Genomic DNA, 25,962 nt, shown 5'->3' on the forward strand with positions numbered 1-25,962 from the left:
TTTAATTCTTCTTCACAGAGGTTTCCATACTGGTTAGCCAGAGCACCTTTCCACTATGCGGATCCTCTATGCCCCTGCAAACATCCTTCATTTGCAAGACGATAACTACTTTCTAATCTTCATCTTTCTTGAGCGTGTTTTGATTGTACATGCCACTCAGCTTTTTTTCTGCATGATGCCACTATTCTGGAATTCTATTCCAACATATCTGTGCCATGAATCTTCCTTCTCAAAATTCAAAGCAGGTTTAAAATCCTATTGCTTTTCCTAGGCCTGTAATGAGGCTTAGTTGCTTGGTATTTAAGGCTAGATTAAAAATGTGGTGCCAAAAAAAAAAGTTAGCACTGAAAAAAGCACTATTCTAAAAGCCGCTCTTAAAGTTAGGAGCGATTCATAGAATAGTGCTTACACCTGGGAATCGCGCCTAACTTTACGCATGGCCGTTTGCACCAACTGAAACATGGTGCAAATGTATGTGGCTACTTTAAATGCATATCCTCATTATACTATAATAACGCACGTTAATGTTAGGAACACCCCTATTACGTCCATGACCCTTCCATTTCCACGCAGGTTTTGGCAACTTTTATAGAATTAGGGGGTTATCGGTTGGGTTTTTGGCCAGGGCTTGGGATACTAATTTCTTGGGTGCAGACGCTCTTTTCTTGTATTATTTTATTTGTTACATTTGTACCCCGCGCTTTCCCACTCATGGCAGGCTCAATGTGGCTTACATGGGGCAATGGAGGGTTAAGTGACTTGCCCAGAGTTACAAGGAGATGCCTGTGCCTGAAGTGGGAATTGAACTCAGTTCCCCAGGACCAAAGTCCACCACCCTAACCACTAGGCTATTCCTCCACTAGCAACAGTCCACATAGAAGCCTGCCTGCCCTTGCAGCCGCGCAGGCTTCTGTTTCTGTGAGTCTGACGTCCTGCAGGACGTCAGACTCACAGAAACAGAAGCCTGCGCGGCTGCAAGGGCAGGCTTCTACGTGGAATGTTGCTAGTGGAATAGCAACATTAACATTCCATGTAGAATCTCCAATAGTAGCAACATTCCATGTAGAATCTGCAATAGGGAAAGGGAACTGGGACTTGATATGCTGCCTTTCTGTGGGGTTTACATAGTATATACAGGTACTTATTTGTACCTGGGGCAATGGAGGGTTAAGTGACTTGCCCAGAGTCACAAGGAGCTGCCTGTGCCTGAAGTGGGAACCGAACTCAGTTCCTCAGGAACAAAGTCCACCACCCTAACCACTAGGCCACTCCTCCACTTTCTTGACTGTTGTTCTTTTCCACTGTGAGATGTAACTTATTTGTAATTATAAACTGCTGTGATGCTTGCCAATGGCGGTATAGAAAATACTAAACAAACATAAAAATCCCTTCATACGTCAGTAGGAGAGAATCCAAGGAGTAGGGTAAATAGACTGTTCAAAAAAACCGAGGGAGACGCTAGTTCAGAAAAGTGATGTTTATTGAAACAAACTCAAATGACTCGTCGTTTGAGTTTGTTTCAATAAACATCACTTTTCTGAACTAGCTTGTCCCTCGTTGTTTTTTTTTTTTTTTTTTGGAAGAGCCTATCTATCCTACTCCTTGGATTCTCTTCTAAGATGCAAAAAGGCATTATCTAAGCTTTCCTCACCTGCTGTTTCATGCTAAAATCAGTGACAACAATAATTCTCAAACTACAAATAGAAAGCTCCGTTTTAGATAAAATGCAAAAATAGAGACCAAGATATCCAGGTCAGCACATGTCAATTTCCACTACTATTTTAGAAAAAGATCTGCCGACATAGAGCCTTTCCTAAAATACATGCAGGAATGGGTGTGTACCAGCTATGTGCAGCAAGAGCGCCCGCTTTACAAGTATGAACATCCAAAATATCAATAGGGCGGGCACACACAACCTATGTCTGTGTTTTCCCAAGCTGCTACAGATACCACAAAATGAGCACTTTCACATAATAAACGGGCCCTTTTACTAAGCAGCGGTAAGCCCACTGCGGCCTTGCCATAAGCCAATCTGGAACTACTTCCAGCCTGTTCCCACCCCTTATGTGCACCATTTAAGGCGCTATAAAATTAGGTCCTATTTTTGTAGCGCTGGAACTTAACTGGCGGTAATCGGGCAGTGCCGCACACTGCTCAGTTACCGCTGGGTTATTGCGGGAGTCCTTACCACATGATCGTCTTCCCAATCGTGATCATCTTATGCAGCTCCTTACCTCTGGAACTCACTCCCACTTGAACTCAGGCAAGAACCATCCCTCCCTAAGTTCAAAAAAAGGAATCCAAACCTGGCTCTTCCATCAGTCTTTCTGAACTGACCCTCTTCCACAACCACCTGCCATTTCATCCTTTTTAAAATTCTCACCTTCTTTCCTTTCTTTTTAATCTTTTATCATTGGTAACCTGGCTAGTGGTGCATAATTTGTGTGATGTGCGGTATATCAAGTGAGTTCAATTTTAAAAATGTTTTTAATTATTTTCCACAACATGCAGGCTAAAGTATGTACTGATGGCGCTTTGAGGGGTTCGTTTACTAAGCTGCGGTAAAAGGGGGTCTGTGCTAGTGTCAGCATGTGTTTTTGACATGCGCTAAGGCCCCCTTTTACTGCAGGAAAAGAAAATGGCCGTGCAGGAAGTAAAGCGCTTGCTGCGCAGCCATTTTGGAGTGGGAGCACTTACCAACTCCCATTGAGGTGGCGGTAAGGGCTCCCACTCTAACCCGGTGTTAACCGGATAGCACTGCCTGATTACTGCCTGGTAACCACGAACGCTACAAAAATAGAAATATTTCTGTAGTGCTGGAAATGGGAAGGGAAGGGAAATGGGACTTGATATACCACCTTTCTGAGGTTTTTGCAACTACATTTAAAGCAGTTTACATATATTCAGGTACTTATTTTGTACCAGGGGCATCAGAGGGTTAAGTGACTTGCCCAGAGTCACAAGGAGCTGCAGTGGGAATTGAACTCAGTCCCCCAGGATCAAAGTCCACTGCACTAACCACTAGGCTACTCCTCCACGTTCTCTGGGGGGTGGGAACTACCACCGGGCTCCAGTGATATTGCCGGATTGGCACACGGCAAACCTGTTACTGCGTGCCAACCCTTTAGTAAGAGGGCCTCTCAGTTTGTATGGCTGTTGGGACCTTTTTTATCCTTTGACTGCAGCTACTGCCCTAGGTAACCACCTAGTCTGCCCTTAACAACCCCACAACTTAGACAACAAATAGGAATCTTTCCTGCCACTTAACCATATAAGAACATTTTCACAAAAACTAAGAACCAAGTCTACACTGAGCCATTCACCCCAAACTCATTGAGCTAGGTACAGTTAGAGAAGCAACCAGTATGAGTGAGTATGGAAATATTTAGTGGAAACCTGGATGATCTCTCCTATGATATCTTTCATGTCTTTCTAGATTTTCTTTTCAGCTTTCTCTCCTTTCTTATTAATTATTCAATTAATCTATCACTCATTTCCTGTGCTGAATTCATTTTCATCATTTCATGTACTCTTTTTTTCTTTTATTAGTCCTCTTTATTTCCCGTAGCTCCCTTCATCTTTTCATTTTCTGTTTATCTTAACTCTTTTTCCCCCAATATTGTCTACCCTCCCTCGCCCACTCCACTCATCTTCCATGTCTAATCCCTGTTCCTCTCACTCCTCTCACTTTTCATCCCATGCCTCCCTATGTACCACAATCGCCCTTCAGAAGTTGGATGTATTTGCTGTTGGTGATGTTGCAAGACCATAGCTGAAGCTTTTGTTCTGCTGAAGTGTCTACAGCTAATTAAATTCTGAGAGGGATGAAAAGTGGTATCTCAGGATACAGAAAAACAGTTCTGCTTCAACTACAAAAACCTAGAAGAAGTGATAAGTCGGGACACAAAATGTAAATGTTGTGGAGAACCAAGAAAGGGGAACGGTGCATGAAACCCTCCCCCCTTACAACAACCTATCACTGTCCTTGCATGCATTCTGTCTAACCTCATTATTTTTGTTTCTGTATTTTCCAGAATAAACAGATGCCATCAGGCTTCATCTCAGATATCCACTACTGGATTGGAAAAGACTCCTCTCAGGATGAACAGGGTGCTGCTGCCATCTACACTTCACAGTTGGACGAGACCTTAGGGGGAAACCCTATCCAGCATCGTGAGGTGCAGGGCCATGAATCAGAAACATTTAAAAGCTACTTTAAAAGTGGAATCATGTGAGTTAATGTGTGCAAAAGCAGCATGGTTTCATGGAAAGGCTTAAGAACGCTTACACATGGGCTTGAAGGGTGCACATTATGCCGTATGAAGTTTCAAAGAATATTTATTGGGATTTATTAACCACATTTTTGAAGAGATTTACCCAAGGTGGTGTACAACAGGTACAGTTTAACATAAAACTTGCAATGTTGTTGATAGCATAACAATAGTATTATGATCAAATATAAGCATAAATACAATCTACTACTACTACTATTTAGCATTTCTATAGCGCTACAAGGCGTATGCAGCGCTGCAGAAACATAGAAGAAAGACAGTCCCTGCTCAAAGAGCTTACAATCTAATAGAATGGAAACGAAAAAAATCGAAACCTAGTAATAGAACTAACATGATTCAGTATCAGAAATATACACTTTAGAACAATCATATGATAAATGTCAGTACACTACAAATGATACCATAATAGACAACATGGAAGAACATTCAAATAACATAGATATAACACAATGTCAGCATAATACCAATGAAACACCTAATAGGCATGCATTAAATCATTCAATAACATAGATATGGTGTTAATGCTATTCCTACAGTACAGTGAAATATAATATTTAGTAGTCATCAGGGGTAAAGGAAACATTCATGGCTATATCACCGGTTTACAAGATACCTTTAATGAATATGCATGAGAGAGATTGCATGCCTCCACTGTATGCAGATCTTTCTCATACACATTCGTTAAATGTATCCTGAAAACCTCACCTGCTGGTGACCCTGAAGAACTGGAAGCAAAGACCAAGGAGATTTACGCCATCAGCTTTTGTGTGCTTACAGCTTATTTATTTATTTTATTTATTTGTTACATTTGGATCCCACATTTTCTCACCTATTTGCAGGCTCAATGTAGCTTACATAGTACCGTAGGCGTTCGCCAAGCCGGTAAAGAACAAATACAAAGTGGTATTATGGTTGAATAAGGTGTTATATCCCACATTATCCAAACATTAATTTCAGTTCAATGTGGCTTACAGTTCACAAACAGGATTATATTCATAAAGTTTCTATATAGCTTACATTTAACAATAAGATTTCATTCACAAAGATTATCAATAGAAATCAAACAAAATAAAACATGGAAAAGAAAATAAGATATACCTTTTTATTGGACATAACTTAATACATTTCTTGATTAGCTTTCAAAGGTTGCCCTTCTTCGTCAGATCGGAAATAAGCAAGTGTTGGTAGATGACAGTATATATATAAGTGAAACATCAAAGCATTTCAGTGACAGTCTAACAGGATGGGGGTGGATAGGTGAGAGACAGGAAGAGTCGGGTGGATGAGTCTTTGTTAACAATCTGGCTAATGCATTTTGTGCCACCCCCATCCTGTTAGACTGTCACTGAAATGCTTTGATGTTTCACTTATATATACTGTCATCTACCAACACTTCCTTATTTCCAATCTGACGAAGAAGGGCAACCTTTGAAAGCTAATCAAGAAATGTATTATGTTATGTCCAATAAAAAAGGTATCATCTTATTTCTTTTCCATGTTTTATTTTGTTTGATTTCTATTGATAACCTTAAGAGTGGACTAACACGGCTACCACACTCCTCTATTCACAAAGATATAACCTCAGTTTCTTGAACTCTTTATTAATTAAAAAATTTCTTTAGAAGATAACCCCTAGATTCTCTATAGCACAATCTAAATTGTGGACATAAATCCAGTCGTATTCTGGATTTACGCACGCTATTTAATTAGGTTAACAAGCTAATCTGCACCAGTAATCAAACTTAACAAGCAGTTATCAACACTAATTGGCATTAATTAGAATTTATGCACACAACTTTCTAAGCGTATTCTATAAAGTGATGCACGTAAATTCTAAAATGAAGATCTGAAAAGGGGGTGTGGCCATGGGAAGGGCATAGGCATTGCATGGGTGTTCCTAGAATTTACATACCGGTTATAGAATATGCCTAGTCTGCATATAATTTAGGCTTCGGCATTTACATTAAGTTTTCATTAGTGAAATGGCCGCAACTAAATCTAGACAGAGGAAACAGGCACTGGGTGTATTCTATAAACTACGCCTAGTTTAGGCATATTCTAAAGACCAGGGCCGGTCTTAGCAAGTGCGGGGCCCTGTGCAGACCAATTTGGTGGGGCCCCATCCTAGCCCTGCCCTAGCTCCGCCCTACCCTAGCTCCACCCCATTGATAAGATTTTCCATTTTTAGAATTTTTTTTTATTTATGAAATTTCAAATAAAGACAAATGAAGCTAAACTGTACAAAAACTGATTGAAATAATAAGCACAATGCTATCATGAAACCTCCCCTCCCCAGAAGTGGAGTGGCCGAGCCACGGGATCATCATGAATGATGCGGACGGTCATCCGAGGCGAGCGGAGGTCGGAGCGGAGGCAGAGCGGGGCCCCCTTAGGCGCGGGGCCCTATGCGTCCGCCTTGGTCGCCTCTGCCTAAGACCGGCCCTGCTAAAGACTGTGCCTAAAGTTAGGCATAGTTTATAGAATATGCCTAGGCATAATTGTTTTTTTAGATATGACAGAATCTAACCCTATGTTTTTAGTTTTTTACAAAATAGTAGATAACTGTTAATACCTCTTATTTCCTTGAGAATTAGGTTTCGCCATTTGGACCCTTCAAACTTTTATAGCACCACAGCCAATAATTATGTGTTTTGAAGGGGGTGGGATTAAAGGCATTTTAGGAGAGGGGACAAATGTTACATGAATAGTGGCATATTGTACTGCTATCTGGACAACTTTATCCATTTAGCAGGACTGCACAATACTAACTCAAACAGATAATTGTTTGGGAGCTGCATACTCAGTAATTCCACATAAATGGATAGGGTAACATAATATCTGGCATAAAGAGAAGCAGATAAATGATTTGCAGATCTTTATGCAGTAGCAGTATCTCAGAACATTGCCACCATACTTTTTAAAATGCCTACATAGTTATAAAATTACACTGAAATGGTGATTAGATAATACATTTGAAATTTAAAAAAACAAAAAACCGAAGAATAATTTTATGAATACAAAATCTGAAGCTCTGTCCAAAGAATGACTCTGTATGGTCCTGAAACCTCATGCATGGTAATATCTTTAAATAAATCTTACGTTGAGGCAACTGAAATAGAAGACAGTGTCTTAAAACTGTATTTACAACAGTTGAACTATTTTGCTATATTTATTTGGAAAGTGAGTACTATGAAAAGAAAGCCTTTTTAGGCCTCTGCCTTCCTTTTCAGTGAGGTCAGCGCAAGACTAGGGAAATACACATTATTGACCTGGAGGTAGAAGCAGCTTACAGTGTCTGTCCACCTTTGAAACTGAGAAATTTTCATGTGTTTTTCTGTCACATAATTCAGTAAATAGTATGCTGTCATGCACTTTTTGAAAAAAGAATCGCCATTTATTTCATTTGATATTCTGCCATATCACCAATGAATTTGCTTTTGCCTCGTAACACTTGTAACCACTCGCCTCCACCTACCCTCCTCTCTTCCTTCCCGTTCACATTAATTGATTTGATTTGCTTACTTTATTTTTTGTCTATTAGATTGTAAGCTCTTTGAGCAGGGACTATCTTTCTTCTATGTTTGTGCAGCGCTGCGTACGCCTTGTAGCGCTATAGAAATGCTAAATAGTAGTAGTAGTAATTTTCAAAGGTCATGTCCTTCGTAAGGTGTCCGTGTCTCTTTATAAAGGACTCTCTTCTTTACAGTGAGCACAATTTTTTCTCCTCCTACTCCTTCCTCTTAACACAACTCAGACATCTTCTTCTGAAGGCATATAGATTGAAGTGATAGAGTAGCAAATATGATGGTCGGCAGGGTGGTTCTAAACCCTTTCTATTCCTTCATACTTGACAGCTACAAGAAAGGAGGGCTAGCTTCAGGATTCAAACACGTGGAGACAAACATGTACAACATCAGACGTCTCCTTCACGTCAAGGGGAAGAAGAACGTCTCAGCCACAGAGGTGGGCAGACCTCAGCCAGTACTGGCTATTCTGACATTTTACAAGGGTTTCACTATAGGTTAACTGGTATAGTATATAGACCATGAAGTTCTCAATGTTGAATTTGCGTTTGTGTTGCCCTATGTGTAGGTGGAAGACATTCATAACTCCTGATTCTATAAAAGCTGCCAAAACTTCCACATGCAAATTTGGGTGCGCTCCCAATTTGTGTGTGGAATTTAATTGAATAATAAGCCAATTAATGCCAATAATTGGCTTTTTGACAAGCAATTATTGGCACTAATTAGATTTAATTATTATGTAGACGTGTAAATTTAGGCACGGGATCCATGCCTAAATTTTACGTGCAACTCAAAATAGAGTCATGAAAATGGGAGGGCATGGGTATTTCAGGACAGAGTGTAGGCATGGTTTTACGTTACACATGTAATTGGGGAACCGTGCATAAATTTAGGCTCAGTCATTTTGCACCATGCTTTTGTTGGTGCAAATGGCCATGCTTAAATTTACATGTGACCCCAGCGCCTAAGCGTTGTTCTATAAACCGCGCCTAACCGTAAGCATGGCTTATAGAATAGCTCTTTTTTCTGTGCCAATTATAGAATTCCCCCCATAACGGCAGTAATTTTACACAGATTTTTCCACATGTAAAGGCCCTTTTAAACACACAAAAGGCATTTTATAGAATTACCCCATTGTACTAGCACATCTATGTATGAGCAGTTACATGGTAGCGCGTTTATAAACTTGCTGCTTGTATGCATTCCCAGAGTATAGTTTGTACAGAGCAGAGACAGAGTTGCAATGTGCATGCATATTTTATAAAATACATGAGTGTACCTGCTTCAGAAAAGGTGTAACCGTGTGTGTCGATATTTGTACACTACTGAAGCTGGTTCTGGGAGTCTGACACATAGACATTCATGCTGTCTTTTTAAAACAGGCACCTGTATAGACTTCTCACATAAACACCTTGTTATAAAATTAGGCCTAATATATAAAATAAAGATGATAGTTGGGATCACGCATGAGGGAATAAGTCTATAGAGATTCTCCCCGAGGCTAGATGTATGAGTGCACTAGAACAGCAAAATGCCAGGACCAGGACCAAGGGTTGTACCTAGAATAAATAAATAAATAAATAAATAAATAAATAGAACTGGATTAAAGCTTTATTAATATATAAATATCATAAAAGACCTAACGTAGGCATGTTCTGGCACCTTGCCTGGATCAGTTGTTTTATATATTTCAATGTTTTTAAATATATAAAATCACTAGTGAGAATGCCACATTCTGAATGAAGTGACAGCTTTCATTGGTTTATTCTACTATGCAACAGCCAGACAGTGTGATTGGGTGATAGTTCTTTATGGTGGCTTCATATAGTTACATTTTCATGACCCCTGCAGGTAAGATGTCAAAACATGGCCATGTTGAACCTTTTATGAGATTTGTATGTTAATAAAGCCAACACAGTTCTCTATATTTGTTTTGTCTTGGTGTTATTCTATTTATCATTTCTATAGTGCTACTAGGCGTATGTAGCGCTATACACAAAACAGATGAGACAGTCCCTGCTACATAGAGCTTACAATCAGGACAAATAAGCTTTTAAGGCTAGGCCAGTGTTAAGGGGTGTGAAAAGGACAATTGCCCTGGGCCCTATACCACAGGGGCTCCAAGCCTGCCTCAAGCTGAAGGAGGCACAGCCTGCAGGTGAGCTTTAGGGCCCCCTCCCAATTTTCAGCCTTGGACCCCTGCATGACTAACACCAGCCCTGAATTACAGAGTCACATTTATTATGGGAATGATTAAAGCATTGGTATTGACCAGGTGAATAAGGGGGTTAAGATTTATAAATAGCTTCACATACATCCTTTGTTCCAGTCCTGGCTCTTTGCTCTTCTAATTCACCTTGGTGGTCTGTGGAGATTATACTCACCTTTGGTGGTTGGGTTTATGAGTCCCAATTGTATAAATGTTTTAACTCATCTCCTGTAGAGGAATCAAGATGAATGCGTTGCCCTTTTTTTTCTTAAATTGCCAGTGTTTATTTTATATGAAACAAAAATTGTCTTTTTGGGGTACACTTAGTACTAGTTAGTAATCCTGAAACCTTCCATAGAAAAAGTCATATACTAACTGGGAATGCCTAGGTAATTGTGAGCGACGGAAAAAAACAAAGCCACTGCTTTTCCATTGGAATGTTTCTGATCTGAGCAGTACTGGAGCCGTACGTGCTGCGTGTATTAACAAACTTGTTTCATGGTGTGCCGTAGGTTGAGCTTTCATGGAACAGTTTCAACAGCGGTGACGTCTTCTTGCTTGATCTTGGAAAACTGATTATTCAGTGGAACGGTCTGGAAAGCAACAAGTCAGAAAGAATACGTGTCAGTATTGCAAAGATCATTATATGCTATTTGTTTTTCACTTAAAAGATTCCCTGCATCCAAAGAGCAGCACTGATGGATGACTGAGGGGAAGTTTATTGCACACTTGACCAACCGCAAATGGGATGTTTTCAATAAAACAAAATAGGGAAAAGGGAGTAACTGAACAGAGTGCTAAGCAAAAACTATATGCAATTTGTATAGTTCTATTAAAATAGCGTTTGCATGGGACGAAGTAAAACCAGACCACATTCTATGTCAAATCAGATATTGTATGAACTCTGTACTATATGTTATCCGCACTGAACTGTAAGGTAGCTGCAGAATACAAGAGTGTATCAGACATTCCAAATAGCTAGAAATATGTTTGAGTGGCTGAAGGTCACTGGTATGAAGGCTATTCAGATTTGATAGTGGCTGATTTAGGAAAGAATTCTTTAACTGGGTGGTATATTTGCCTCTCATTCTAGAATCTTGTATGAAAATTTTCATATTTACCTCCAGATTCTATGTACGGCACCAAGATTTTGGCACTGAAATCCACATGCAAATTAGCTTATGAGCCAATTAATTGCAATTAGTTGATGTTAGCAATCAATTATTGTAGTTAATTGGCAAAAATTGAAATTTGCACATGCATCACCCTGTGCCCTATTCTATAACCCTACATGCCTAAATCCCCTAGCGTGCAACTCAAAAAGAGGTGTGGCCAGGAGAGTGGCAGGGGCGTTCCTAAAAGTTGTGTGTGGGGTTATAAAATAGCCCTTATTTCTGTGCCAAAATGCCCAATGTTGGGCGTCAGCATTTATACCAGGTTTAAACTGGCCTAAATACTGGCACACAACGTTTGGCATGGAAATGGGCTTTAAGTGCTATTCTACAAACGATGGTTTGCCCGAAGTGCCATTTATAGAATAGCACTCTTTTCCAATATTTTCCGGTGCCAAAGTTTCAGTGCCATTTATGAGTACAAGTTTCAAGTTTATTTCAATCTTGCTATCCCACGTCAAACAGCAAAATACAACATAGGCAGATTCAGTTCACAGGGGAGGTATGCTGCAGACTAACTCTTACAGACCCAAAGAGGAGAGAAGGGGGGGCAACTAGCACAGCATGGATAGAGAACAAGGCAGGTCAATAGAAAAGGTCCTAAAATACACAGAGAGCTGGACATGTGCTCTGAAAGAGCCTATCACAGGGAACTACAGGATTACAGGGATTTGTAGTTCAAGGGCACAACCTTATTTAAAGGTACAGGCAATTTGATCTGTTACAGACATTGTTTAACATATATACATAACATCAAACAACCTGCCTCCATACAAAAAGAGGCAGAACAATTGGTGTGCTAAGTCCCACCCATGCTCGTCCCCTGTTTACATCCCCTTGTACGTATGTACTAACTTAAGCAAGTATTTGCAGGAAAGCACTTAGGCACCCTGCTAGCACTTACACAAGTACGTGTGCACATATGCACAAATCTGCTAGGATTTAAAACATTTATTTATATAATGAATGCATAAATGTGGGCCCCTGGGTTATAGGTGTCTCAGGGGACAGCTCTGGATCAAACTGACAACTCCTGATTAGTTCAGTCTTTCTGGAACAGACCTCTCTCCTCTCAGTCTGCACCAGGGGACAGGAGATGATCAGGCTGGCAATCCCTGTGCTTGCTGCTTCTTCTCCTTAGCCACTAGAGTAGGAAGCCAAGGCTTGGATGGATCCCAGAGTGGAGTAGCCCACCTGCTGCTCAACTACATGCTCTTTTCTGAATCGCCTCCAGGAGGAAGAGACAAGACTCCTTCCTTAACGCAGAGTTGTATACTTCCCTCTAGAATCTTAAGCTTCAATGCTATTGGGCCACTTTCTCAGAATAGACCTCTCCCTATTCAGATTTGACTGACACCTTTCTGGAGCAACGGTCCAAACCAGGGGCGTAGCCAGATGGGCAATTTTGGGTGGGCCTGAGCCTAAGGTGGATGGGCATGGAATTCGCCCCCCCCCCCCCCGGCTCCCCTCTGGTTTGCTCCTCTCCCCACTCCTCCTTGCCCACAAACCCCAAATATTAAATACTTGAGCTGACGGGGATACCCAAACCCTGCCAGCTGAAGATTTCCTCCTCCTCCTCGAGTAGCCAGCACTCTTCCAAATGGCAGCCGGCAGCACTTGCCTCAAACTGAAGCTGCTGCCGACCGACCGTGCATGCTCAGTGCTTTTACATGTGTGAAAACTGAGGATGTGCAGAAGGGCTGGTCTCAGCGTCAGCTCAAGGAAAGTGCTGCTGGCTGCCCAAGAAGAGAAAATCTTCAGCTGGCAAGGTTTGGGGATCCCAACCAGCCACAGCAAGAGTTTCACAATTTTGGATGGGCGTGAGTCCAAAGTGGGTTGGCCCTGGCCCACCCAGGCCCACCTGTGGCTACACCACTGGTCCAAACAGTCTTCCTGCAACTGCAAAGGAAAGCTCACTTCTAGGCATAACTAAATGATAACAGAGCAGAGAGGGTGGTTCGTTGGCCATGGTTCTCCCAGCATGCTTCTAGCTGCCATCAACAGCATCCCTGACATTTGCTGTCATCTACATCCTTAACCATTGCCATTAGTAGCACCTTCCTATCTCCTCCAGCAACATTCCCTATAACTGCCTCCAGGAGCATCCTTCTCGGCTTTTCCCTGTAGTATCACCCTACAGTTGACCCCACTAGCATCCTTCTACAACTGTCAGTAGTTGCTCTTTGCAGCTTGGATCATATTTTTAAGAAATGGTAAAGTTCCTTTCGAAACACTGCCTCCAACCTATTTTTTCACAGGCCTGCTGTCTAGCCCAGAGCATCCGGGATGGCGAGAGAGGTGGCCGAGCTCAAATTGGTGTCATTGACAATGAGAAAGACTCCCCAGATCTGATGCAGATCGTGACAGCTGTGCTAGGAGAGAGGAGAGGAGATCTGAAACCAGCCACTCCAGATGAGAAAGCAGATGAGCTCCAAAAGGCAAATGTCCGGCTTTACCAGTGAGTCTGTGATTTACCCTTTGAGCACAGAGTTAGTAAACAGATGGCAGTAAGGGCTCACCTGCTAATGGGCACAAGCTAATTGGGAAATTGGCACTTGGCCATTAATGGGACCATTTTACAACAACGCTTGCAGGAAACCCACGTGCTAAAAATAGTACAGGCCACTTTTCGGCGCAGCTTTGTGAAAGGGCCCATTAGTGTTTCACTGCTTATTATTCTCCTTTGTATTTTGCATACTTTCTCTGTTTGAACCACTTTATAATACTCTTCCTTTTTTTGTCTCATAGTGTGTATGAAAAAGAAGGTGATTTGGTAGTTCAAGAAACAGCCATAAAACCCCTCACACAGGATCTCCTACTTCATGAGGTAATGTGAGGATCAAAATGCAGAGATCATGTATGAGTAGCCCTGTTCCCCTGAGAGTATGAGAATGACTGAGCTAGTCTACTAGTTGTTGAGTAGACCAAGGGTAAGAATGGTTTCTTACACAGGCTTCAAGGAAACAGATCCCTTCTTTTCTGCAAGCCACACTAGCACTGCACTCCAAGTTTGGCTGTTTTACTTATAGAATTGCAATACATGCAACACCCTACAGCAAATATGAAGAATTTTACTCCGATGCACTCCCACTTCGTGTAAGGCTCAGATGTATCTGACTTCAGACTAACTTCAGTCCAGAACAGGGGCGTAGGCCAGCAGCCCATTTTGAGGGCACCACACATTCCTCTCTGCTCTCTCCTCCCCCATTAAATATTTTACCTTTGCTGGCAGGGATGCCCTAACACCGCCAGCCAAAGAACTCTGCAACCCAACACCCCCCCCCCCCCCCCCCCCCCCGGTGCTTTCCAGGCGTCGAAACCGGCATTTATCATTGCATGCTCAGTTCATGCATGAAGCATGAGGAGTGCCGGCATCGGCAGCTGGAAAGCATGCTGCCAACTTTCTTACACCATGGGAGGTTTTGGCCGTGGAGCTCTTCAGCTGGTGGGGTTTGGACATTCCCACCAGCCATTTAGGGTAGTGTAGTTTGAAAAGGGGACCAGGCCCCCAAGCCCCCCCCCCCCCCCCCCCCCCCCCCCCCCCCCCCCAGGCTATGCCATTGATCTAGAAATAAGCTGACCGAAATCTGAATTCAGCTGCAGGCATCAGGCCTCCAGGAAACGCTTACACTTCTACAGTACTTCCTTACACAAAATGAGATTCCTATAGCAACAAACAGAAAAAAAAAAACAATTTCTCATTACCATACAACCCAGTGTGAATTAATCCACTCCATTTTACAGTAATCATATTGCCCTACAAAGTTTAAAAGGCTTTTACAAACAATTAGCTTTATCTCTTCTCATGCTTATAGTTTCCCAGTGAACTAAAATCCTTCAGGAAAGTCATCTGATACTAGGCCACCACCACAGTCAACATAGGGTGTTGTATTTCCCACTTCAGTGAGATCTTAAGCCATCCTGCTTTTTTCTTAGTCTTTACAGAAAAGATCATCTTTCTTCAGATTGATCAGTTATTCTGTGGTAATATGGATCTTGGCTTCTTCTAATGAAACTCTCAGGGGTCGATATTCAAAGTGATTTCAGCAGCCAGAAACAGCTCCTGGCCAGTTATGTGTGGGGCCTAATGGCCGATATTCGGGGGCTCCCAGAATTTCAAAAAAGGCTCACTGAATACAGTGTTTTCTAAAATACTTATAGGACTGCCAGAGAAGCATGCATATTTGGCTCTGGATACAGCCAAAACAACCATTTTAGCAAAAAACGTGTTCCAAAAAAAGAGCATCACTAGGGGATTTGGATCTGTAAGTAGCACCACCACTACCTGCTCGTATATGTGCACCACGTACACATACAGTGGTGGGTTTTGGAATTCACATGTGTGCAGGGAACTGATTAATGAACCATTCTCCAAAACACAATCTTTTTGCAAAGAGATTAATTTTGAACACCAGTGAGGTAAGTAGTTTTTCCACTGTTCTGAAGTCCTCCTCAAAACCCCCTGCCCAAACAAGACTTAATTGTGTACAAAAGATGTAGTCCTATATTTCCAAATTAGAAAATATCAAAGATTACAATCCATTAGATATAGTTCTCAAAGAATAAATAAATAAGGGGCCCTTTTACTAAGGCACGACGAAAAATGGCCTGCGCAGGTCCATTTTTCAGCACGCCTGCAAAAAAATGCCTTTTTTTCTGTGGCCAAAAATGGACGTGCGGCAAAATTAAAACCAGCATGCATCCATTTTCGGCCTGAGACTTTAGCGCCACCCATTGACTTAGCGGTAAGGTCTCACGTATTAACCGGGTGGTAATCATCAGCATGTGTACACTGCCGATTACAGCCGGGTAAGCTTCATGCAGTAGAAAATTTCTACCACGTGTTTTGGACACGCATCAAAAATGAAATTACCACACTTGGCACGCAGTAGCCGGGCGGTAGTTTCAATCTGACACGCGTTGTATGCACTTAGTTGCCTAAGCACCTTAATAAAAGGACCCCTAAATTTTTGGGTGGACCATTAGAAGATAGATATATTCACAGGATATTCACCAAAACGGTGTATTTCAATCAAACACCAGCATTCCTCATAGGTAAATGTTTTTTACTTGATTTGCAAATATAATCATCAATGTTCCACAGTCAATCAAATATTATCATGTTTTTATAAAATCTCACTTATCTTGTGCATAGCCTCATCTTATTCATAGGATTGCTATAAGATCTCTCAGTCACACAGCAAGTCAGTCCAACATAGCGCTATGTTTCACTTCCAACTGCATCAGGGAAATTAATTTGTTCACTCCAATAGTACTCTGCTCCATGATATTCAAGACTTAAAGCAAGTGTAACATCTGATGAGGAAATTTTCCACAATATAGTGCATTGCAGTTCTAAAATAGAAGACATATGTATATTTTGAAGGATTGCCCAAGCCATACTCAGAAGACATCTCCTTGAAACATCTGCTTGACATAATTAGACCAGAAGAAAGAAAAGCATATAGGGGACCTTTTACTAAGCTGCGGTAAAATGTGGCCTGTGCTAGTTTAGATGCATGAAATTGGTGCATGCTAGGCCATTTTTTACCACTGCTGGGAACAAGGCCTTTTTTTTAATGGGGCAGAAAATGGCCATGAATTAATATGAAAAGTAGCGTGCGGCTATTTACTGCCTGAGCCCTTAACAGCACCTGTTTACATCGTGCGGCAATGTAGCTGAGCTGCTGATTATTGCCGGGAATGCCCCCCATGGTAGAAAATAGAAAATTATTTTTTACCTCGGGAAACAGTGCATGCAAACTTCAGAATTACCGCCGGGCGCCCGCACTAGCTCAGCGGTAGTGCTGATTTTGCGTGTGTAGCCCTAACGCGGCTTAGTAAAAGGGCCCCGTAAGTAACACCTCATGGACTGAACAGCCACTCTATACAGGTTACCCTGTGTTTCACTATCAATCTCATCCCTGTCTTTATGCCAAGTGACAAGAATCGTAGTTAGTCAAAAACACTGTGCTAAAATGGAATGTGAATGTGGATTTGGAATGGTTGTCAGGGTTCTGCTTGATGCCAGGGCTCCAACCATCCTCAGCCATTTAAACATGTTCTCTCCTGAGAGAGGTTTCTTACCTTTGTCTATACTGTCTCACTATTCAGGACTGCCATATACTGGACCAAGGTGGTGTCAAAATCTACGTATGGAGAGGAAAATGTTCTACCAAGGAAGAAAAGAGAGCTGCTTTTAGCAGAGCTGTGGTAAGCGTGTAGCGTGTAATACACAAAAATGGCTATGCTCATGCCCTCATGATGTCACATTTTTCTAATCAGCTATACTGTAGTTCATGGCCATCCTGACTTCAGTCTGCCATAACATGAGCAAGGGCAAAACGAAAAGTGCAGTCAAAAGGTGTTCAACCATAGGAGCCAGCTCCATGGGTGCTCTGGGTGCTCGAGAAAACTCCTTCGCTGTGTCCAGTGAGGGGCAATTTGTTTTGAGTTTAGCACCTCCCCCCTCCCCCCAATCATTTTGAAAAGTTGGCTCTCCTGTGTTCAACTATCAACAGTTCTTAAGACTGCAACTTCAAACAGCTCCGATGCATCGTTCTTATCTGTCCCATGTAGAAGAGAGGACAAAAACATGCTGTTAGGGCACAAGAAATGCAGAGTGCATGTAATCTTAGCATTAAATACCTTCTCTATTAGAGTATATAAAAAGGAGCCTTTTCTAAGCAATGCTTTCTCTGTTTAATGAATTAAATTCATTGTAATGCAGTCTTACAGCATGCCAAATCGATACTACCGCAGGCCCAACGCGTGCACCATTTCCGGCACGCCAATTTTTTCTAGCCCTTACTGCCACCTCGGTGGGTGGTGGCCAGTGCTCCCTGCCGCATGGCCACGTGGTAAGAGTTATCTTGTCACATGGCCATTTTTGGGGGGGGGGTCTTTTTACCCGCTGCAGTAAGAATGGCCCTGTCAAGTGGGAAAAATGGCCCTTGCTGCTACCGCAGGACCCTTTTCCCCATAGCTTAGTAAAAGGACCACTGGATTTCCTACATCAGATTTGGCTCCCATTATTCATCTTTAATGTTTTATTCACAATCAATACGAATTATCTTAACAATTAAACATCTTGTTAAAATCAGTTACAAAAATGGTATGGGATTTGCGTTACAAGATATATGAGGAGAGACTTGCTGACCTGAACATGTATACCCTGGAGGAAAGGAGAAACAGGGGTGATATGATACAGACGTTCAAATATCTGAAAGGTATTAATCCGCAAATGAACCTTTTCTGGAGATGGGAAGGCGGTAGAACTAGAGGACATGAAATGAGATTGAAGGGGGGCAGTCTCAAGAAAACTGTCAGGAAGTATTTTTTCACGGAGAGAGTGGTGGATGCTTGGAATGCCCTCCCGCAGGAGGTGGTGGAGATGAAAACGGTAACGGAATTCAAAAATGCATGGGATAAACATAAAGGAATCCTGTTAAGAAGGAAGGGATCCTCAGAAGCTTAGTGGAGATTGAGTGGCAGAGCCGGTGGTGGGAGGCGGGGCTAGTGGTTGGGAGGCGGGGCTAGTGCTGGGCAGACTTCTACGGTCTGTGCCTTGAAAATCGTAGATACAAATCAAGGTCAGGTATACACATAAAGTAGCACATATGAGTTTATCTTGTTGGGCAGATTGGATGGACGTACAGGTCTTTCGCTGCCATCATCTACTATGTTACTATATTTAATCACATTCCTTATGTACCTTCTTCAGAAACACCCACACCCTCACAAATCGTAGACAAAAATACTGCCCTCTGCGCTTATATTCAAGTTTGATAAAAGAGTCCAAATATTTTTAAAGAATATAACAGCAAAAAAGTAGAGCAAGATTTTTAATATCAGCAAAAACAAACCATTTCCATTGTCACAAAACAAATATTTTTATACTGAGCTGATTATTTTAGGCATGCAAATCCTTATTTGTAATTGCACTGAATAGAGAGCAAAGCTTATCAAAACTATTACAATTCAGCCTCTGCTTCGGCCATGCATAGAGCTAACATAACCTGACTGAAGTAACGTTGGGATTTCTTCAGGGGTTCATCCAAGCTAAGGGTTACCCTGCAACCACAAATGTTGAAGTAGTGAATGATGGGGCCGAGTCAGCCATGTTTAAGCAGCTCTTCCGGAATTGGCGAGATGCAGAAGAAACTCAAGGCATCGGCAAGACACACAGCATTGGCAAGATTGGTGAGACAAATACCTTAACTTCATTCACATTTCTAAGTAAACTTTACAGCTATAAAAGCATTTTTAAATATGGATTGTATTAATGTACCTTTATGTGTGCAATTATTGCTATAGGTTTCTCAACATTGATGTTTCTGGATATTTTCTTATCTTAGTGAGGCATCTAAAGAAATGCAAATACACAACTAATACACAACCTAATCAACTTTCGTAAATCACTGAAAGCCTACCTCTTCAATAAGGCATACCATAAGGACCCATAATAGGAACTGAAATACACCATCACCTTACTTGAAACTCTGACTGTTTTCTCCCTATACCTTATTGCTTATCTCTTTACATAATACCAACTGCATCTTTACTCTGAAAAACGTTCGAATATCTTGTCTGCATAATCTACTATGCCTTCAATATTCTTAATGTAATGCCAATTGTATCTTCTATTCTGAAATGTTGATCTATCATGACATCCACATAACTTAGTTCCTCTTCTCAGAACGTTTTGGTCATTCCCTCTATCCAGGAGATAGCCTAGATTTCTACTTGAGCGGTATATCAAATTTTAATAAACTTGGAAATGTCCCAGAAACGCCTCTGCTCAATGCAGGCAAAAGCTCACATATGACGAAACAATGCTCTCACTTTTACCAACATGCAGAGCGGCCCATTTAGCTTTTCGAAGTTGCCTTATCAATGCATAACTCTGAATATAAAAGCGCAATAAAACCCTCTTACTATGACTGGTCTTTTTTTTTCCATGGAAAATTTAGTGTAATGATTTGATACAGTTTGGCTCATTGTTCACACAAGAAAGAATTTATAATAGTGGGGTTCTTGTGTCCTGGGGTGGGAGAGTGGAGAGCTCTCCAGGGAAATAAAATACTCTCAAATCCATAACCATTTATCCTTTTACTCTCTGCACAATTCCTTTCATTTCTTGCCAAATCCAACACAGGACATAGTACATGTGGTTCCCAATTCACAATATTTTCAAGAAAATGCCACATGAAAATATTTTTAAAAGACAGTCTTGTTACACTTCTGCACTTTCTTAAGTTGACATGATAAATTACAACACAAAGAGGGCCGTCCTGCTGCCCAAAGGCAAGACAAGGTGATCGCCTAGGGCAGCAGCTTCTTGGGGGCAGCAAAAGGAGCTGCAGTCAAAGCAAAACAATAGGTCCTGCCAGCCACACAACCCACAAAAAACATCAGCACATGCTTTACTCTGCATTTTTATAGGTGATCATGATTGTTGAGTTTAATTATCAAAATTTTAGAAGGGCTGCAGACTAGGGGCCTGAAAGTTAATGGAGGAGTAATGCTGAAGGTGACTATCACCCATGCACTGACTCTGAACACGTTGAAGAAGTTACTTTGGAAAATAAGTCATCTCCTTTTTCCTCCCTTATACGTAAAGGGCTAAGCCTTTTGGGGCTAGGAAAAGGTTCTACTCCTTATTTTCATTTTTATCACTCTTTTTTGGAGGTTTTAATTTACAACTAGAGTCTCCTTTAAACATGATAAACTTTCAGACTGAGATGGTCTTTCTTACATCTTACACTGACCTCCATATCTCACTGCTTCATAAGACTTTCCATTTGGGCCCTCTCTATAGGTTTCTTTCTGAGGAGGAGGTCTATTGAAGTAGCTCCTTCTGACTCATTTTCTTCTGTAGAGTACTGTCTCAGGATTCCTTTGCTCTGGATTTCCAAGGTTACTATATCTGTCCTGTCAATGATCTCTCTCATGATTTAGGAACCTTCCTTTTACTGTACAGGTTCTCTCTCTCCATTTCATCAAGGTAGAACTGCAGGCCGCATACTTTTTCCATTCAAGCAACTTCCTACCTCTCCTTCTCTGCGCATATCCAGCAGATAGCCAAGACCTGTCGCTTCCTCCTCTATAACATCAGCAAAATTCGCCCTTTCCTCTCTGAGCACACCACCCGAACTCTCATCCACTCTCTCATTACCTCTCGCCTTGACTACTGCAACCTACTCCTCACTGGCCTCCCACTTAGCCATCTATCCCCCCTTCAATCCGTTCAGAACTCTGCTGCACGTCTTATCTTCCGCCTGGACCGATATACTCATATCACCCCTCTCCTCAAGTCACTTCACTGGCTTTTGATCAGGTACCGCATACAGTTCAAGCTTCTCCTGCTAACCTACAAATGCACCCAATCTGCAACCCCTCCTTACCTCTCTACCCTCATCTCCCCTTACGTTCCTACCCGTAACCTCCGCTCTCAAGACAAATCACTCCTTTCAGTACCCTTCTCCACCACCGCCAACTCCAGGCTCCGCCCTTTCTGCCTCGCCTCACCCCATGCTTGGAATAAACTCCCTGAGCCCATACGCCAGGCCCCCTCCCTGCCCATCTTCAAATCCTTGCTCAAAGCCCACCTCTTCAATGTCGCCTTCGGCACCTAACTACTATACCTCTTTTCAGGAAATCTAGACTGCCGCAACTTGGCATTTCGTCCTTTAGATTGTAAGCTCCTTTGAGCAGGGACTGTCCTTCTTTGTTAAACTGTACAGCGCTGCGTAACCCTAGTAGCCCTCTAGAAATGTTAAGTAGTAGTAGAATTCTCCACTCCTTCCCTTCTCACAAGAGAAGGTGCCCATTACATCTTTCCTTCTCAGTTGGAAAGTTAGAACTGAAAGATTTCCTACAGTGGCTCTGTTCTCCCACCTACTGGCAGACCACAGACACTGCACCTTTGCTCTCTGAATTGGAACATCTTTACACTAGGGAATGTAATTGCTCGTTCCTAGTGCAATTTACTCCATAATAAGGCCACCTGATCCCTAGAGGTAGATAGCAGTTTTCCCTCTGAGTGTTCTCATAAATATCAGATAAACATTCTTCATAATCCATGCCATCAAAGTTTTAAAAACCTCTGGCAGCTGTATACTACAGTTATATACAAGAATAGAAAGTGTTTTCTGTGTAATGTGATAGATAAAGATGTACAGGGAAAACTGATCAAAGGATGGGAGGAGAGATGGCTTGATGGTTAACCCCTACACTTATACAGAGTCTAATATTGAAGGAAAGGACCTAAGTTGAAGAGGAAACTTATAAAATGATGGACATTGGCTGGGGAGCCACAGAAATAAAGGGCTGAAATTGTGGACAGGTTTTACATGAGCAGCTGGATGCAGGTGTAGCCCAGTGCCACAGAGAAGCAGGTTGGGAAAAGGCACTAAGAGAGGGCTTCATCCAGGAGTGAAAAATGTATGTCACTGGTGGAGTAAAAACAGAAGGAGGAAGATATGTGACATGTATTACCTGCTGTGGTTATGTATTACAGCCAAAGTAGTTCAAGAAAAGTTTGATGTCACACAGTTATATGCCAGACCGGAGCTGGCAGCTGAGCAGAGAATGGTGGATGATGCTTCTGGGAAAGTGGAGGTGAGTGAACTCTTCAGAAACACAAGCTTGGAAACTGTTAAGTCTCATTCAGTATGACAGTTATGTTCTTATGCCCTTGGGAGCTGCCAGCAGGGGCGTAGCCAGACAACAGATTTTGGGTGGGCCTAGGCAAGACGTGGGTGGGCACCAAGTGTCCTCCCCCGTCCCAACCACCACCCAAAAAAATACCTCAGCTGGCGGGGAAATGCTTCTTTCCACCTTGGCAGTCTGCAGCAGGCATGTACTGAAAACAGAGCATGCCAGTATCGTGGAGAGTAGCGTTTTCGTTACCATCAGGGGGAAGTCTTCAGCTGACCGAGCTTGGGATCCCCACCAGCTACCGCTAAACGTGTGCCACATGGGTGAGCCTGAGCTCTAAATGGGTGGGCCCCAGCCCACCCAGGTCCACTTGTGGTTACGCCACTGGCTGCCAGTAGCTGTTACTTTAGCTACTAATTGGGTTTCTGCCAGGTACTTGTGACCTGGATTGGCCACTGTTGGAAACAGGATATTGGGCTCGAACTTCATCATTAAGGGGAATAAAAATGCCAATTTAAATTAAGTTAGAAGTTTAGGCACAGATATGGCTGTGTATTTTTAATTGCCTGGATTGTATGTGGGTAACAGTATGGGGGTAAGAGCATAAATTTAGAAGCACAACCTTTATAGAATAAGGCCCTATGTGCATATCTCCCCAGTAAAGGGGTGAGCATTTACACAAGCTCTATGGCTGACATAAGTGCTCGCACTTAAACACACACCTGGCTACGCTAGTATTCTATAAAGGGAAATAGGCACCTACTTTCATTTACAGAATAGACTCCTTACACATGTGAATGACTAGAATACTCTTTCAAAGTAAACACATCAGCAAGATCATAAACCTAGAATGGGGTCAAAATAGTGTCCACTATCAATATCTATACCCACATTCCACTTCAAACTCATAAAGTAGCATTTGAGATCATTCTGTGTAAGGAAAGAAAGGTTAGGAGGTAATAGGGACAAGAAATGCCAAGTAGAGTATTGCAGTACAAGGGGGGTGGGGGGGCATTGATAGTAATGCTTTGTGGGTTAGGGCAAATGAAATGATGAGACAGCTCATGGAAGTCACTGGAAATGTTTTGATTGCTTTGAGTCAAGATACATTGAATGAGATAACTCCTATTACTCAGAGAAAACGTTCAGCCAAGAAGTCAAACTCTTGGTTCACTGCGGACATTCTCACTGCTAAAAGAACTTGCATAAAATTTGAAGTAATCACTATAATGTTTTACAATTTTTTATTATTGTTAATATCACACTTCAATTCAAAACAATTATTATTAAGGATATTGTATGGGATAAGCTTATTGTGGGTTTAAGTGATATTAAGATACCACAAAGTGAGTGTAGTGACTTTTATACAATAGGCCCAATGTACAAACCTATATGCCTTGAAAACCTAGAAGCCTGTTTTAAAGGTATACAATGGCCGATATGCAAAACTATCTAACTGGCCAGGAATGGCTCCTGGCTGGTTAAACAGCATTTTAGCACCTAACCACGGATATTCAGTGGGAGATAACTGGTTACCTCCGCTGAACATCCGCTAACTGGTTATATTGCATGACATAGCCAGTTAGGCACGGATATTCAGCGCCAAACTGGCTATGTTTAGTGCTTAAAATAGGCCTGCTAAGCTCAACCAGGTAGCGCTGAATATCAGCATAACTGGTTATGTTGCCACGGTAAAAAATAAAAAAGTATATTCAATGTCAGTCACCAGAAATGGCCTAGCATTGAATATCCAGTCTGAGCGCTGGCATTAGGCAGTCACTGCGCAGCCCAATAGTGGCTGAATATTGGGGGGACAGATTTTTGGCAAGCTGGGTGTAAAGGCTCCATTTCATCCCATTGTGATGTTCCCCACAGATATGGAGGATTGAGAATCTGGAATTAAAAGAGGTGGACCGCAGCAGCTACGGGCGTTTCTATGGAGGAGACTGTTACCTGGTGCTCTACACCTTCCTGAAATCAGGCAAACCTCATTATATTCTGTATATGTGGCTGGTAAGTAACTCACAATGTTGTATGAATGATTGACCGTTATTGTAAAGGCAAGAAACCATGCAATCATCAGTTTTCTTAATGTGTTTAGAATGCAGTTTTGAACAAGCTTTACATAAGAAATTAGCTGTATGGTCATTTCTATACCATCCACCAAGGAAGGGATGCTTTGGGGGGTAGGGGAGAAAGAGAGGCCTGATGGAAAGCCGCTGCATAATTTTGCATGGCAGGCTTCCCTCCCATTAGAAGGTCAACGAACTTGGCCAAGCAACTGCTGCTCTGTACTTGGCATTGTTTGTCCAGCATCTGATAGTAGAAGATCATATACTATGTAACATTTCTTTTTGACTTCTAGGGCCGCCATGCTACTCAGGATGAAATCACAGCCTGTGCTTATCAAGCGGTACAATTGGATCACAAGTACAATGACGAGCCAGTGCAAGTCCGAGTTATAATGGGGAAAGAGCCAAAGCACTTCCAGGCAATCTTTAAAGGGGCGATGATTATTTATGAGGTACGGGAAGAGCTAGGATGTCCATGCAATTGGAGAGGCAGCATGGAAGTTTAGATCCACTGCTTATTTGTGAGATAAGCAGCATAAAATGTATTGTACTGTTTTGGGATCTTGCCAGGTACTTGTGACCTGGATTGGCCACTGTTGGAAACAGGATACTGAGCTTGATGGACGTTCGGTCTGTCCCAGTATGGCAACAAATTGAAGGGCTGCAGTTCTTCAGGGATGTCATTCTGAAGTGAAAATGTCAATAACACTTGTTAACTTCTCTTGTGCCATTCTCTGTATAAAATGGCAGAAAAAAACCCCATTGCAATATTGTTATTGTCACTTATGTCACTCAGCATGCACTATTTTCAAAATCTGCCAAAGTTCCCATGTTGTATAAACATACTTAGGTCAATTTTCAACCACTGCGGTCAGTGTTTTGTTTTGTTTCTTTTAATACTAGCTGTAGTGGTCAAAAAATATCTGGATATTCAGTGCCACAATCCAGATTATGGTGAATATCCAGAAAAGATGGTCAACATTGGAACTTCTGCTATTTGGATAACTTATCCACATAACTTAGGACAGTCTT

The 25,962-nt window shown here is 41.9% G+C and overlaps 1 protein-coding gene across 1 annotated transcript in view; it reads left to right on the top strand.

Moving 5' to 3' along the window:
• VILL (villin like) overlaps positions 1 to 25,962 on the top strand; it is a 147,969-nt gene that overhangs the window by 89,246 nt on the left and 32,761 nt on the right. Inside the window, exons 4-13 of the mRNA XM_030197890.1 lie at positions 4,025 to 4,231; positions 8,147 to 8,255; positions 10,538 to 10,648; positions 13,456 to 13,655; positions 13,946 to 14,024; positions 17,312 to 17,410; positions 19,246 to 19,399; positions 22,719 to 22,819; positions 24,734 to 24,871; positions 25,224 to 25,382. Of these exons, the coding sequence (XP_030053750.1) occupies positions 4,025 to 4,231; positions 8,147 to 8,255; positions 10,538 to 10,648; positions 13,456 to 13,655; positions 13,946 to 14,024; positions 17,312 to 17,410; positions 19,246 to 19,399; positions 22,719 to 22,819; positions 24,734 to 24,871; positions 25,224 to 25,382 (1,357 nt within the window). The remainder of the gene's footprint in view (positions 1 to 4,024; positions 4,232 to 8,146; positions 8,256 to 10,537; positions 10,649 to 13,455; positions 13,656 to 13,945; positions 14,025 to 17,311; positions 17,411 to 19,245; positions 19,400 to 22,718; positions 22,820 to 24,733; positions 24,872 to 25,223; positions 25,383 to 25,962) is intronic.

The sequence above is a fragment of the Microcaecilia unicolor genome, chromosome 1, assembly GCF_901765095.1.
Source record: "Microcaecilia unicolor chromosome 1, aMicUni1.1, whole genome shotgun sequence".
NCBI classification, from domain to species: Eukaryota; Metazoa; Chordata; class Amphibia; order Gymnophiona; family Siphonopidae; genus Microcaecilia; species Microcaecilia unicolor.